The sequence below is a fragment of the Puma concolor genome, chromosome C1 (assembly GCF_028749965.1).
Source record: "Puma concolor isolate L17-30 chromosome C1, mPumCon1.1.hap2, whole genome shotgun sequence".
In the NCBI taxonomy this organism is placed as follows: domain Eukaryota; kingdom Metazoa; phylum Chordata; class Mammalia; order Carnivora; family Felidae; genus Puma; species Puma concolor.
Genome location: NC_141674.1, coordinates 26786861 through 26803344, shown reverse-complemented (window position 1 = coordinate 26803344; position 16484 = coordinate 26786861). Strand labels below are relative to the sequence as shown.

At 45.9% G+C, this 16484-nt stretch overlaps 1 protein-coding gene across 3 annotated transcripts in view; it reads left to right on the top strand.

The window, feature by feature from the left end:
• The window catches only part of DLGAP3 (DLG associated protein 3), a 63348-nt gene that overhangs the window by 27513 nt on the left and 19351 nt on the right, over positions 1–16484 (top strand). For all 3 annotated transcript variants that reach the window (XM_086716402.1, XM_086716400.1, XM_086716401.1), the window contains 5 exons: positions 804–1009; positions 1323–1395; positions 12802–13015; positions 13299–13612; positions 13944–14029. In XM_086716402.1, coding sequence (XP_086572528.1) covers positions 804–1009; positions 1323–1395; positions 12802–13015; positions 13299–13612; positions 13944–14029 — 893 coding nt within the window. The remainder of the gene's footprint in view (positions 1–803; positions 1010–1322; positions 1396–12801; positions 13016–13298; positions 13613–13943; positions 14030–16484) is intronic.

Below are 16484 nucleotides of genomic sequence, written 5' to 3'. Positions count from 1 at the left end.
CCTATCACCTCTTCCCCAAACCTGCTTCTCTGGGATTCTGTGGCTCAGTGAACGACAGCACCATCCCCCAGGTCCTCAGCCAGCAGCCTCCCAGTCATCTGTGACTCCTCCCAGCGCACCCCCCACCACCCCCTCACCCCCTACATCTAATCAGGCTCACTGATGCTCCTTAACACCTCATTTCCATCTCCTCGTCCCCCTCATTGTCATGGTCTTAATTTAGGCTCATCATCTCTTGCCTGGCTAACAGCATAAGCCTTTTAATTGGTCTCCCTCCTGCCACTCGATCCCCTGCCCTTCTCCCAGCGCTACACAGTGCATCCCCCCTTTGGACTGTCAGAGTGCTCTTTCTGAACCAAATTTGATGGCACTTCCCTGCTTAGAGCCCTCTGTGACTCCTCAGAGAGGGAAGGAGGGAGAGTTGGGGGATTTAGGATGTCAGCAGGTTAAGAGAAGGAAGGAGCAGGAGGGGTGAAAGGTGAGGGCAGGTGATACTTCACTGCGGGGGGTGGGTCAACACAGGTCACTTTGGCCTCCGATCTTCAACCTCTTGGCACTTGGCATATCACCTCCAAGACTCCATAGGTGGCCCTCAATTAAGTAGTAAAAGGTCCATGGAGGATGATGAGGCATCTCCTGTAAGGGAGGGGACAGCTGAAACCTTACCTTCCGGCTCCGCTTCTGCATGCCCCTGAGCATGGCCTGCTCCAGCTAGCAGAGCGCCCCGGCAATGGGGATAGAGGGTTCTGGCTTCTAGATTTCATAGGGACGTGTCTGAGAGACAGAAGCCCCTGTCCCTGCAGGTGCCGCAAGATGACTGGGGGGGTTACCCCACTGGGGGCAAGGATGGGGAGATCCCCTGCCGCAGGATGCGGAGCGGCAGCTACATCAAAGCCATGGGGGATGAGGAGAGTGGAGACTCAGAAGGCAGCCCCAAGACGTCCCCCAAAGCAGTCGCCCGGCGCTTCACCTCCCGCCGCTCCTCCAGCGTGGACCAGGCCCGGATCAAGTAAGGACAGGGAGGGCTGGGGGCGGAGAGTGGGAAGCTGATGCTGGGTCCCTGCAGGAGATGTGCACCAGAGGGGTTCCCTGCCTAGGATTCGACTGGGGGAGTCTCGCTTTGCCCCACAGAAAGAGGGGGTCCCTCGTGAGATAGTGCCTCTCTGAGTGCCTCTTTAGGAGAGTCTCTTCACTCAGGAGTCTCCTGGGAGGATCCCTGTCTGGGGGTTTCTGAGGTATAGAACCTGCTCAGAGGCCCCAGTGCTATTATTCCCCCTTCTGGCAGACCCCCATTCTGAATCTGGAATTTTGACCTTTCCCAGCTGCTGTGTCCCACCCCGGATCCATCCCCGGAGCTCCATCCCTGGCTACAGCCGTTCCCTCACCACCGGACAGGTAGGGATGGTCCAGCACACCTGAAGGAAAGGGTGGGAAGGAAGCGGGGTGGGGTCAGTCCCATACTCAGCCTATGCCTGAAAATCAGAGGTCTGCCCATGGAGAGAGCCCAGGTCTGGTTCTGGGGGCAGCTGGGAGGCCTTGGGACTCCTGGATCTGACTCAGCCTGGGGGGTCTCAGTCACATCCTTCAAAACCACCGAGGGGCCTCTAAGTGATGAGTTTGCAGAGGCAACATCAGTTTTCTGAGGTTTTCCAGTCCTGTCATGGCCTGATTACTCCCAGTTCGCCCCATGCAAAAGGCAGGCTTGATTGTGCAGATGGTACAGGGATAGGCAGAGCTGTGGTCTGAGAGATGGCCTGTGCTTGAGTTCTCTCCCTGCCACTCCAACCATTGGAAGACATGGCAACGCCTCTGTTTTCTCACCTTTAAAATGACAGTAGTAGTGATATTTATCTCAGGGGCTTTGTGAGAGTTCCGTGAGAAAATGTATGCAAACACAAGGTACCTGGCTCCAAAGTGGTACTTTATAAATGTGAGTTCCATCCCTAAGTGTAGACTTTCCCCTTAGCTAAGCAGAGGCGGTGCAGTTTAGTAATTACATGTATGGCATGAATTGGAATTCTAGCTCAGCTCCTTACCAGCCGAGTGACCTGGGGCAAGTTACTTGACTTTTTTGAGCCCCACTTTCTCTATTTAAAAATAGGCATCATAATAGTGGTCGTGGCACATAGCCAGCACTCAGTAAAGGTTAGCTATTTTTACTGTTTGCCAGGGAAAAAAGAGCAATGCAAAAAAGCAGTGCAGAAGAATGTCCACATTGGCTCCTATTGTTTGCTGCTGAGGTCTTTGTTACATTTCCTGAATCAGGGAATCTGATTGGCACAGCTGTTGTTTCTCATCAGACTAGCCTATGTTGCTCAACCCACTAGTTCAATGCTCAGTCCTCATTTTACTTGACCCATCAGCAGCATCTAACACAGATGAGGACTTTTGCCTTCCTGAAACACCTCAGTCAGTTGGCTTTGAGGACACCATACCTTTTAGGTTCTCCTAGATTCTCTCTGGCTGCTGACGCTTGGTCTTGCCACCAGTGCCTCTCCAACTCGCCAGGATCTGAACACTGGATTTTTTTCAGGGCTTAGTTTCTGGACTTCTCTCTACACTCACTCCTTAAGTGAGCTCATTTAGGCTCATGGCTTTGAATATTACTTTATTAAAATTTTTAAAAATGTTTATTTGTTTTTGAAAGAGAGAGAGAGAGAGAGAGAGAGAGAGAGAGAGAGAGAGAGCGCGCAGGGGAGGGGCAGAGAGAGAGGGAGACACAGAATCCAAAGCAGGCTCCAGGCTCTGAGCTGTCAGCACAGAGCCCGATGCGGTGCTTAAACCCACGAACCATGAAATCCTGACCTGAGCCAAAGTCAGATCCTTAACCAACTGAGCCACCCAGGCGCCCTGGCTCTGAATATTATTGAGGGCCTGGTGACTTCCAAATGTGTATCTCCAGCCCCAGTCCTCTCATAATTGCTGGGCATGTGTGTCTAACTGTGTACTGAAATCTCACTTGGATGTTTAGTAGACATTTCAAATTTAAGATATCCACAACAAAACTGCTAGTACCCTTACCCCATTCCCCCTACCTCCCCAAACGTACTCCTCCGTCCACTGTCATCTCTGTTTCAGGTAATGACAACTTTACCCTTTTAGGAGTTCTGATCTAAAAGCCTGAAGTCAGTCTTGACTCCTTTCTCTGTCTCACATGCCCCATCCAAGCTTTCAGCAAACCTTGTTGGTCCCATCTTCAAGTATATCCAGGACCAAAGCACTTCTCACCTCCGATGCCACCACTCCAGCCTAAGTCACCATGGCCTTTGTCTGGGCTTTGACACTGCCTCCTGAATGGTCTCCTGCACGTGCCCCTGCCCCACTTCATTCTCTCTCAGTACATCCCAGAGTGATCATTTCAAAATAGAATTACGTTCACTCAAAACCCTCACCTTACTCAGAGGACTTACAAGGCCCTGCACGATCTGTCCCTTGCTACCTGCGAATCCCGCTCCTAATGCTCCTCCGCCTGTCACCCGCTGCAGCCACAGTGGTCCTCTTGCTACCCTTCTGACACCACAGGTGTGCTCCAGCTTTTTGTCTCCTTATGTTTTAGGTAGGTCTTTTGTAAATAGTTTAAGGAATTTAGTTTATATCTATACTGACAATGGCTTGAGGGTTTGGTACATTTACATTTATTGTGGTTACTGATACACCTGTATCAATACAACAGTATTACTGCTGTTTCATTGTGTGCCTTCTATTTCTCCTGCCTTTTGAGTGATGCTTTTCTACTCCTTTCCTACCTTCTTTTGGATTAGTTTTCTTCTTCATTTTTCTTACTACCAAATCCCACACTGGTTTGGCAGTTCTATTTTCTATTTTCATTCTTTGTGGTCACTCTTATAATTTTCATGTGCATATTTGACTTAGCAAGGTCTAAATTTGACAATTTCTTCTTTCCTTAGGATACTTTAGTTTTGATGACCTCTTCCCTTCTTATTGTACATGTTGCCTGGTATTTTGTTCCATGTTCTTTTTACCTCTCCAAATTAGTCTTTATTATTGTCACATTAAAAATTTTTTTTAACATTTTATTTATTTTTGAGAGAGAGAGAGAGAGAGATTAAATGGAGGAGGGGCAGAGAGAGAGGGAGACAAAGAATCTGAAGCAGGCTCCAGGCTCGGAGCTGTCAGCACAGAGCCCGACGCAGGGTTTGAACTCTTGAACTGTGAAATCATGACCTGAGCTGAAGTTGGAGGCTTAACCGACTGAGCCACCCAGGTGCCCAAATTTTATGCTGTTAGTACTTGATTATATAGACTCATATCTTTAACCCCTCCCCCCATAACTTCTTACGTTTCATTCCTTCCTTTTAAATATTCTTTAGTTACAATAAATTACGTTTAAAAAAATAAAAAATAAATCTTCTTTAGTAATTTTTTCAGTGAATGTCTGTTAGTATAAAACTCTGCCTTAAACAAAAGATGTAGTCTGCCCTCGTTATTTAACATAAATTAGCTTATTATGGAATCTTAGGTCAACATTTATTTTCTCTCAGTGTTTTGAATGTATTCTTTTGTCATCTGTCTCCTCTTGTTGCTGTTGGGAAGTCTGCAATCAATCTAATTGTCTTTGTGCATAGTTTTTCATTTCTTTCTGATTGCTGTTGAGATCTTCTCTTTGATTTTGGTGTTCTGCAGTTTCATTGTAATATGTGTGTGTGCTCCCTGAATCTGAAGATTAATGTCATTCATCAAATCTGGAAAATTCTCTCATGGTTACTGTTTGTTGGTACATCTTTTTTCACATTTTACTTTCAACCTACTTGTGCTTCAAAAAAAAAAAAAATGCAATCTAACAATTACCACCTTTCGAATGAGGCTTTCTTGTTCATTCACATTTAATGTGATTATTGATATGGTTGGATTGTGTCATATGTCATTTTGGCTCCTCTGTTCTTTCTTTACTGTCTTCTCTTGTATTAAATGAATGTTTTAGTGAACCATTTTAATTTCTTTGTTATTAATTCCCTTTTACTATATTATTTGAGTTATTAGAATTGCTCAAGGAATTACAAAGTGTATCATAACTGATTAAAATCTAATTAATTCTGGTAAAAAAATTAATTCTGGTAATTCTGCTCCAATGTGTCTCTTTTTTCTCTCCTCTCTTTGTGCTGTTATTGTCATGTACCTTTCCTATGTATATGCTATAAACTAACAGTTATTATAAAGGAATGTTGGTATTATAAATAATAGCTTTGTGAAATTTTGCACCTTTTAAAGAAGTTAGGAGAAAAAATGAGAAAAACATATCTATAGAGTTTTTTATATTTGCCATTTCTGGTCCCCTTCATCTCTTCCTGTGGATTTGAGTTACCATGAGGTATCACTTCCCTTTAGCCTGAACAACTTCCATTGTTTCTTGTAAGATAGGTCTGCAACAAATTCTTCAGTCTATATGTATTTGGAAACATCTTTAATTTTACTCCATTTTTGAAGAATAATTTTGCTGAATATAGAATTCCTGGCTGACAGTTTTTATTTTATTTTTTAAATATTTTTTAACATTTATTTATTATTGAGGGACAGAGCATGAACATGGGAGGGGCAGAGAGAGGGGGAGACACAGAATCCGAAACAGGCTCCAGGCTCCGAGCTGTCAGCCCAGAGCCCGACGCGGGGCTTGAACTCACGAACCGTGAGATCATGACCTGAGCCGAAGTCGGACGCCTAACCGACTGAGCCACCCAGGGGCCCCAGTGGCTGACAGTTTTTAATTTCAACATTTTGAATATACCATTCCACTGCCTTTAGCGCTCATTGTTTCTGATGAAAAGCCCGTTGTTAATCATATTGTTGTTTTCTTGTATGTGATGAATTGTTTTTCCCTTGTGCTATTAAGATTTTCTCTTGGTTTTTGGCTTTCAACATTTTGACTGTAATGTATCTGGCTATGGATCCCTTTGTGTTTAACCTACTTTGAATTTGCTGAGCTTCTTTAATCTGCGGAATAATATTTTTCATAACATTTGGAAAGTTTTGAGCTGTTATTTCTTTGTTCCTTTTTCTTTCCCTTTCTCTCTTCTTCTTTTGGAATTCCCATTACATGTATACTGTTTTACTTGTTATTGTCCTGTAGGTCTCTGAAGTTCTGTTTATTTTTATTATTTTTTTCTCTCCATTCTTCAGATAGGATAATTTATACTGATTAAGTTTACTGATTATTTCATATGCTGAGCCATTCTAGTGAATTTTTCACTTCAGTTATTGTACTTTTCAGCTCCAGAATATCTATTTGGTTCTTAAAAAAAATTTTTTTTCTATCTTTTTGTTGTGATTTTTTTATTCATGAAGTTATTGTGCTTTCTTTTAAATCTTTCAACATTGGGGCACCTGGGTGGCGCAGTCGGTTAAGCGTCCGACTTCAGCCAGGTCACGATCTCGCGGTCCGTGAGTTCGAGCCCCGTGTCAGGCTCTGGGCTGACGGCTCAGAGCCTGGAGCCTGTTTCCGATTCTGTGTCTCCCTCTCTCTCTGCCCCTCCCCCGTTCATGCTCTGTCTCTCTCTGTCCCAAAAATAAATAAAAACGTTGAAGAAAAAAAAAATTTAAATCTTTCAACATGATTTACTTTACTTCTTTTAACATATTTGTAATAGCTGCTTTGTAGTTTTTGTCTGTAGATCAAACATTTGGGAACATTCATATTTTCTTGTTTATTTGCATGTCTCATAATTTTTTTGTTATATTCTGAACATTTTATTTATTTATTTATTTATTTATTTATTTATTTATTTATTTTTAAATTTTTTTTTTAACGTTTATTTATTTTGGGGACAGAGAGAGACAGAGCATGAACGGGGGAGGGGCAGAGAGAGAGGGAGACACAGAATCGGAAACAGGCTCCAGGCTCTGAGCTGTCAGCCCAGAGCCCGACGCAGGGCTCGAACTCACGGACCGCGAGATCGTGACCTGAGCTGAAGTCGGACGCCCAACCGACTGAGCCACCCCGGCGCCCCTATTCTGAACATTTTAGATAGCATATTGTAGCAACTCTGGATTCTTACTTTACCCTTTGATTGTTATTGCTTTGTTTATTATGTGTTTGTTAATCCCTGGACTAAATCTGTGAAATCTGTCTTCCATGCTAAACGTGGCCTCTGATGTATTCACTAAATTTCTTTTCTTTCTTGTTTTTATTTTTAAGCCTGCCTTCCTAAGAGTTGTCCTGTGTCTGTATAGCTTAGTGTTCAGCCAGAGATTGTTCAGAGATTGTGCTCAAAAACCTTAAGCCAGAAAGGCTTCTCTCTGCTTATGGTTGTGTGTGTGGACTTGGGAGTACAAACTTCAGGCTCTTTTTAAGCCTACCCTGAATTTTACTTTTTGCCAGTCTCTCTTGTGTTATCTCCGCACATGTGCACAGGTCCCATTGGCCAGGGAGGTGTGGGCAGCTCAAGACGTCTCTGGTCTCTGCTGTGTATGCACTCACCCCTACTTAACTCAAGATATGTGGAGAGCTCATCAAACCTTCTCTAGCTGTTTCATCCCCTGAAACTTCTCTGTTAAATCTCTGCCTCATCTCTTAGTCCATTGCTTGTCCCAAACAGCATTGAAATCTCAGCTTAGCAGTGCTGCTGGCTATTCCTGCTCTATTCCCCCCCCCCCCCGCCCCGTTCTTGATACTATACCTGACAATGTTCCAAATTAAGTGAGCCCAAATTAAGTGGCAGTGGCAATGAAGCAGCTGGTTTTCACAGCCTGCCTCACCCTGATTGAACTATTGCAACTGATAAAGCTGGGAACTTGAGTAATGGGAGCAGCCCCAGGCAAGGCCACCACAGACTCATGCTGTTCAGTAATTTTCATGTATATGTTTCTTTCTTGTATACCTTTGACTGATTTTCAGAGTGAGGAAATAGTTATTTTTGACAGTTTTGTCCAGCTTGTCACTCTGTCATTCTTGAAGTTAGAAGTGTGGAAAATTCTCCATCAGTATAATTATCTCCAAATATTGCCTCTTCTACATTCTCTCAATTCCCTCATCTGGAGCTCCTATTATTTGTTTTGTTTTAAGATTTAAAAAAAATGTTTATTTATTTTATTTTATTTTTTTGAGAGAGAGGCACAGCTCAAGTGGGGAAGGGACAGAGAGAGAGGGAGACATAGAATCCAAAGCAGGCTCCTGGCTCTGAGCTGTCAGCACAGAGCCTGACATGGGGCTTGAATCCACGAACCGCAAGATCCTATTCTTTCCTCCATGAATCTTAACCTCTCGTTCATATTTTCCATCTCTTTGCCTCTTTATGCTGCCTTCTGGGTAAGTTCCTTAGATGTATCTTCTGATTCACTAATTTTCTTTTCAGTTGTGTCTCATCTACGATTTAACTCATTAATTATGTTTTTATTTGACTGACTTTTTTTCAGTTCTGGAAAGCTGGTTTGGTTTCTTTTAAATATTTCTAGTCTTCATTTCAAAGTTTATGTTCTCTTCTTATATTTTCAGTTTTATCTTTTAAGTTTTAGAAGTTTTAAACATAGTTTAAAAGCTAATCTGGGGGCGCCTGGGTGGCGCAGTCGGTTAAGCGTCCGACTTCAGCCAGGTCACGATCTCGCGGTGCGTGAGTTCGAGCCCCGCGTCAGGCTCTGGGCTGATGGCTCAGAGCCTGGAGCCTGTTTCCGATTCTGTGTCTCCCTCTCTCTCCGTCCCTCCCCCGTTCATGCTCTGTTTCTCTCTGTCCCAAAAATAAATAAACGTTGAAAAAAAAAAATTTAAAAGCTAATCTGTTTTAGCTAAGGTAACACGAGCTGCTGTAACAGATGAAGCTTGAATTCTCAATGGCTTAGCTCAATGAAAGCTTAGTTGTTTATGTCACAGTTTGTTTTAGTTATCTATTGCTGTGTGACGTATTATCCTCAAACATAGTGTCTTAAATCAACAAATATTTATTATCTCACCATTTCTGTGGGTCAGGAATCTCAGTGCAGCTTAGCTGGGTACCCTCTGGATCAGGTGACTCACATGGCTTCACTAAGATGTTGGTCAGGGCTGTAGTCATGTCACGGCTTGACTGGAGGAATATCTACTTCCTTACTCACTCATATGGCTGTTGCCATGTGATGCTCACTGGCTATTGGCCAGAGTCATCAGTTTCTTGACATGTGGGACTCACCATAGGGCTACTCAGAACATAACAGCTTGCTTCTCCCAGAGCAAAGACTCTGAGAGTGCTTGAGATGGAAGCCACAGTCTCTTTGTAATCTCATCTCAGAAGTGACATTCCATTGTATCCGCCATGTTCTATGTATTACAATAAGTATAGGCCATACTCAAGAGGAGGGAACTATACAAGGGTGTTAATGCTAGGAGGTGGACATCATTAGGGGCTGTGTCGTGGGTAGTGTACCACATGGTCTGGTATGAACTCATCTTCAGTGGAACTTTATCTGTGACAGTCCTGAACAGCCTGGGTTAGAAATTTGTTCCTCAGAAAATACTTTGCAATCGCTTCTGTTAGACTATTCTTGGTCTGGGACCATTTTATGTTAATTTTTAATTTGCAGGGAGGTGTCTGGGTCACCCAGGCCTATGCAGACAGAATCCTGTATCTATGTGAAGACCAGTTTGTGGCTACAAAAATCTTAGAACATTGGCCTACTTCTCCCTCCCTCCAGTGCCTAGATTACAGACTAGCTTCCTATTATCATCCTGTGCTGATAATTAATTTTTTTTTAGTCTACTTTTCATGAAAGGTTTCTCCTTTCCTACCTTTATGGAGGTTCTCATTTCCAATGCTGTGTTTCATGTGGGCCCAGCGCCTTACTCCCACACCCAAGTGAGTGTTAATACCTAAACCCGTTAGTCCCTGAGACCAGCAACCTGCACCCCCACCTTCCACCGCCCCTGGGCTGTTTGCAGCCCTGACTCACACAGTTAATATTCTGATTTTCTAGTCTCCTCTTTGCTTTTGTCCCCTGGGGACACATCGTGCTTTCTTGTGAGCTCAGCTATGCATATAAAACATTTCTTATATTTTATCCAGTGTTTTAGAGTGTTTTGAAATGGGAGTGTTTTCCAAGTTAGCTAAACTAAATGACACAGGTAAACTATAGAGGATGTTGCGTAGCCCCCAGATGAACCCGCCAACTCTAGCACGGACAATTTCAGTTAGACCCAAGCAAAGCGTTTTCTGCTAAATATCTCACACCCTGGGAGATATTTACCGATTCTGAGTCTGGTTTGGAAAAAGGCTAAGGTTCCTATTTTCTAAGAGGATTCTTTGACTTTGACTCTACTGAAAGTGGGGGCTGGGGGAAACAGGGTGGAAGGCAGTGCAGGGATAATAGGAGAATTCACAGCACAATGTTACAATTTTATAATTCTAATACAGTAAAGATCAACACCGGTGCCATATTCCTCTGGGAGTCTATACAAGTCTGTGTTTCCCTTAGGTCCTGGTCCCTTGTGGAAACACTTCAGAAGCTCCTCTTGGCCAGTAGAGATAGAAAGTGTGTCCCCAGGGAGTTTCTCACCTTCCCTCTGTCTGCCTTGGATAGAATTGGTCATAGGAATAGCATATGGTTGGGATTTCAAGAGCTTCAGAGACTCTGGGAAGGAGAGGCCTCTGAAAGGTACTGTCATTGTTATTTAAGACCCTCTGCTATATGCCAGATATTATGTCTAGAACTTTACACACAGAAGAGGCTTGGAGATACAGAGATGAGCTGCAAAATGAGATTCCTTCCATCTGTGGTATCCAGAATGCTCTCTACTGGAGTTAGATCAACTCTCCTATGCCCCAGAAGGGACTCTCTGAGCTGGATTGGTTCTAGTTGGGGAGTATCTTGAGCCTGGCCTAGAAATAGCAGGAGTTAGATCAGCTTCTGAGCTTTAGGAAATAAAACTGGTCCTTGGTACCCCAGAGGTCCAGAGATAGGAAACTTGCAGAAGTCATGATGAAAACCACAGCTGCCACAGAAGTGTGGCCTGTGCCAAACATGGCAGAACTTAACTTCTACAGGATCTTGGATTGATTTTTCCATGACCTGTGATTTCTGTACACTTGTAATGAAATTACTTTATTTTATTTTATTATTATTATTTTTAATGAAGTTACTTTAGAACAAGCCGCAGAAAGAAGTCCAGACACTCCTTTTTGATTACTGGGCCCACACTGGAACCACTGAATCCAAATTTTCACAAAATTTTGTCCCTGAGCTTTGAAGCAGCCAAAGCAAAGAGAGGCATATGGGTAGAGAGCCTTGGGTTCAGATCCTTGGAGTGGAGCTTGAGTTAAGGTAGGTTTAACAAGGTCCTCAGGAGATTCTGATGCTCAGTCAGCCTGGGAAAAGAGCCAGGAAACCTGGCATTTAACTTTGGTAAATCACTTACAAGCCGGGCATCTTTGGACAGTTCATCGGCTCTCTCTGAGCCTTAGTTTGGGCAAATTAAGATCAGTAGAATTGGATGGAAATTTCTGCTCAATTTGAGGTAGAATTTAGTGACGTCATGTTATGCTTTGGAGGTGGAGTTATGGAAATGTCAAGTTGCATTTTACACGTGAGCCAAGCCACTACTTTATCCGTTGATTGCACATAAATATGATGTCATGAATCTTCTGGGAGATGTCACAAGATGCAGCCATGGGACACTTGGTGTCATATTTACTATGTGGATGCTACCGAGGACCTTATCCATGACTTCCTCCAATGGTCTCTACGTAATCACTCATGGGGGGATTTCTCTTGGGCTCAATAACAGGGAATAGTTGTGGTTCTCATGAGCAGTGGCTTGCTTCCAGGTAGGTCCTGAGACCTTCACATGTCATCCACTGAAGGCTTAGGATGTACCAGTACCTGCACCAATGCCCCACATGTTTTTCTTTGAGTCCCCTAAGTATCCCTATGAAGATGGTACCATTATCATTCTCATTGGGCAGGTGATAAAACTGAGGCCCCAAAGCTTTAAGTAGTTAGTGCTAGGAAGGTGCAGAGCCAACATCTGAGTCCAGGTGGGTCTGGCTCTGTAGCCTGTGCAGGCAACCTGCAGGCTATACTCCTTGATGCTTTGGCTGCTCTGAAGCTCAGGGTCAAACTTGTACTCATCCTGTGCTCTGGGTGTAGAGCTTATCCCTGGACCACCTACCTTTATTTTTCCTTTGTGCCAGTTTTCTCATATAATACGAACGATGCTGCAATCTCTGCGGTACATTTAGTCTTAGTGCAGTGCTAGGGGACACGGTTCCATGAACAGAATTTTCGTTTTGCTTTTTTTCTTAGTTGCTTTAATTTTTTTTTAAACCACCATGGATTCTGTACCACAAAATATCAAAACAAAAACTTTTGCTCCGTCACTTACCCATTAATTTCTGCCCTGCCCCATGGTATATATATCTCTATAGGGTGCAATCAGTTTTGTAATGTAATGGATCATAAATAATAAAATAAAAAGCACGCACTGCCTTCCCTGCAATTCCCCACCTCCATACTGGGCAGGAGGGTGGATGTCCCTGGTCCTCTCCCTCTGGGTTAGGTGAGAGAAATGTGAGGGGCTGGCTGTAGGTGGAGAGAAAGATGAGGCAGTCCCAGGTGTCCGGGAGAGGCATAGATGGGGTGGAAGGAGAAGTATTTAGGGTAAAGAACAGACCCCAAGACAGTGGAGGCAGGCCTGAAGAGCCGCACAGGGCATAGGATCCTCAATCCTTCTTCTTTGCACAGAGTGAGGGTTTCTTTTTGTCCCAGCATCACACAGAGGCAGTCTCTGCAGATCCAGATATATTCCTAAGGCAATGCGCCTCAGAGACCCCTGCTTTCATCCCAGCACCCCTGTAACTATCCTCCCTACCTACCCCCTGCCCCCAGCTCAGTGAGGAGCTGAACCAGCAGCTGGAGGCCGTGTGCGGGTCTGTGTTTGGGGAGCTCGAGTCCCAGGCAGTGGACGCCCTGGACCTGCCCGGCTGTTTCCGCATGCGGAGCCACAGCTACCTCCGGGCCATCCAGGCCGGCTGCTCTCAAGACGACGACTGCCTGCCCCTCCTTGCTGCCCCTGCCTCTGTCTCAGGGAGGCCCGGCTCCTGTGAGTGTGCCCTCTCTGCACCCCCGCCCGGCCCTAGGTTGGAGAGCGCCCTGGGTTCTAGCGCTGGCCCCAGTCACAGCTGTGCTGTGTGATCTTGGGCAGCTGGCTTGCCTCTCTGGGCCGCATGATGGGGAGAACAAGGCTCGGCTCTGTACACAGCAGCGCTTGGAGGACGCGTGCCTGCTGCCTCCTCCGGCACCGCGTGGGTGTGGGGCGGTGGGCCACAAGACACCCGCTGGGACGCGAGTTTCTCACCCGCTGCGTTTCTGCGTTCCGGCCACAGCCTTCAACTTCAGAAAGGCCCCGTCCCCCATCCCGCCGGGAAGCCAGGCCCCGCCCCGCATCTCCATCACGGCCCAGAGCAGCACCGACTCCGCCCACGAGAGCTTCACGGCCGCCGAGGGCCCCGCCCGGCGCTGCAGCTCCGCGGACGGGCTGGACGGCCCGGCCATGGGCGCGCGCACCCTGGAGTTGGCTCCGGTGCCACCCCGGGCCAGCCCCAAGCCCCCTACACTCATCATCAAGACCATTCCTGGCAGGGAGGAGCTGCGGAGCCTGGCGCGGCAGCGGAAGTGGCGGCCGTCCATTGGGGTGCAGGTACGGCAGGACGAGGCGCCGAAGCAAGCTCAGGCCCTGGCCGGTGGGGATGGGTTGACCTTTTCCTTCGTCTGCTCTGTGCCTGGTCATCGACAGGGCCCTTACAACCAGTCCCGGCCCACTCCCTTGTCACTTGTCGTGGAGCCGTCGCCTCTACTGGTTGCCAGTACCATGCCTCTGACCTCCTGGGTCTCTTTTCTTGTTGGGTCAGATTGTCTTTGCAGAATCTGCCCAGTGGCTTGGGGCTCAGCCTCTGCTCACCCCTCTGCCTGGGGAGAGCTTGTGTCCCCTGTCTAGCCCCGGCCACTGACTCCCGCTACCCTGCCGCCAGGTGGAGACTATCTCGGATTCGGACACGGAGAACAGGAGTCGAAGAGAGTTCCACTCCATTGGTGTTCAGGTGGAAGAGGACAAGAGGTAGGTCTGGGTGGGGCTATCTCAGGCTTCCTTGGGGGAGAAGAGGAGAGGAGGCTGCACAGTGCCCTTCTTGGTGCGGTCTGCCTGCACACCCTCTCTTTCTGGACTGCGACTAGAGCCCTCCTAACGGGGAGGAGTCTGGGCAGCCACAGAGGTTACCCTCGGAGATGTCAGCAGGGCAGCCATCAGATCTAAAGTGAGTTCTCCTTGTACCCGTGCCTGTCCCAAGTGTTCCGAGGCGACAGGAGTGGTTGGAGGAAGGGGCTGGTAGGGAGAGGTAACAGGTAGGTGCTGAGCAGGCCTCCAACAACTGTCCTTTATGGGGGATAGCAGGATTTTCCTAATCCGTCCTTATGACCTGTGGTGTACAAGTATGTGAGCTCAAAAAGAAACAAATAAACATGAAGATTGCCTCTCAGGGGCCTCTGGCAAATGTAATACTCCTCCTCACTTGGCTCACACAAGCATTTAACCAGTCAGGGGTACCTATTACATGCCTGAGTCTGTGGTGTACCCAAGATGGTAGAATTACCAGCAGCCACTATTCTGGCATTAGGTGGCCTCAGCAACACTGCTTCCTTAATTTCCAGCTGAAAAGTTAGCATTCAGCTCTGGAGGGGATACTGGAGGAGTCCCTCTGTTGTTGGCTCCCTATGGGAAGATGCTTTCTCTAATGACCATGTGGCAGTGCCACAGTGGCCCATCTGCCCTCTGGGCTGCAATGCCACCAGGCCAGTGGCCCTAAGTACGGTGGCTGCAAGAGTTTCATGGTAATCTGTGTTGTCCAGGCCATACGCACTAGAGGGATAAGGCTAGAGTCTTAGTAGCAGCCCCTTCAGCTGTTCCCAGCTGCCACTGTTGGGCCTTTTGACCTCCCCTAAAGTTCTGTTAGCTATTTCTGGGAACCCCTGGGAGTAGTGTGTGTGTGTGTGTGTGTGTGTGTGTGTGTGTGTGTGTGTGCGTGCCTGATCAAGTCCTGGGGTTCCTGTGGGCTGCACTAGTTTTCTTTATGCACGCTCCAGCTCCCTGCAGTTCCATATGCTCCTGAGGCTGTAAATGCTTCCACCAAGGGTGATCAATAGCTACCTTGTTGCCTCCATTGCTCCTGAAAGCCACTGTACTCCAAACTCTTAATATTCCACAAAGATCCCAGGAAAGGAGCCCTTTATGGCAAACCCAATTCACAAGTCCATGACCTGAGTTCCTGATTGGTGGGGTAGGAGTCATGGAGGGAGGCAGCTCTGTGTTCAGAACTCTTCCCCCAACTCTAATGCTGCTCTGTGGACCATCAACCAAACCCACTACCCACACTCACTCCTTTATAAGGCTTCTTGGTCCCTCTTCCAGTGAGACCCCTGGGGGTCCCCCTATTCTTCCTAACAAGCCTGAATCCTGGAAAGAGTGCAGTAGACATTCTACTGAGATTCTGGCTAAATCAGTAAACTTTCATTCATTCATTCACTCAGAAAATGCTCACTGAGCATCTCTTATATGACTGTTCCTATTAAAGGCTCATGGAAACATCAAAGACATGAGTCTTGCCCTCACAGAAGTTATGGCTTGGAAGGGAACCAAGGCAGTGAATAAATACTCCACAGAAAGAAATATGATCATGCATTATGGTGTAATATGTAATGGGATATTATTACATGTTATGGTGGGAATATGAAAGAAAAAATCTAAGAGAGAAGGGATCTTATTTAGGGTAAGTGGGTAACTCAAGGATTGACTGGGAATACTCAGGTGATGGTTGTTGGTGGAAGGGTACCAGGAAGAGGGAATAGCATATGTGAAGGCACTTGGGCAGGACAGAGTTTGACCTGCACCAGGAACCAAAAGAAGGTTCTGGGGCTGGTGTGGAACGAGATGGGGCAGTGGTGAGGGAGTGGATTGGAGAATAGGCAGAGGTCAGGTCATGCAGAGCACGGGCATGATAAAGAACTGGAATTTAATTATAACTAATGAGTAGCCATTAAAAGGTGAAAGAAGCATGACAGGATCTAATTTATGTTTACAAAAGATCACTAGCTGCTAAGTGGAGAATGAACTTGAGGGAAATAATAGTGAGTATGGGGAGGCTAGTAAGCAGGAATGTTTCCTGATACAGAAGAAAGGTGATAGCCTTTTGCATCATAGAGGACCTCTTTTTTCTATTTTATTTTCTAATTGGGCACTACCAGTGCAAGGGAAGATTATAAAGTTTTATACGTTGATTTTTGTATTCAGCAGATTAGCTGCTGTCTCCTATTAGGACTCGTAGTTTGTCTGAAAATCATGGATTTTCTATATAGTTGGTCATGTCTTCTGTAAATAAGGATATTTCTTTTAAATCTGTATTCTTTTAATTTCTGTTTCTTGCAATAATGCATTGTGTAGGACTTCTAGTTCACTGTGGAGTATAGCAGTCTTGTCCCATTCCTGACATTGGTGGTTATCTTCTCAAGTCCTGCTCACA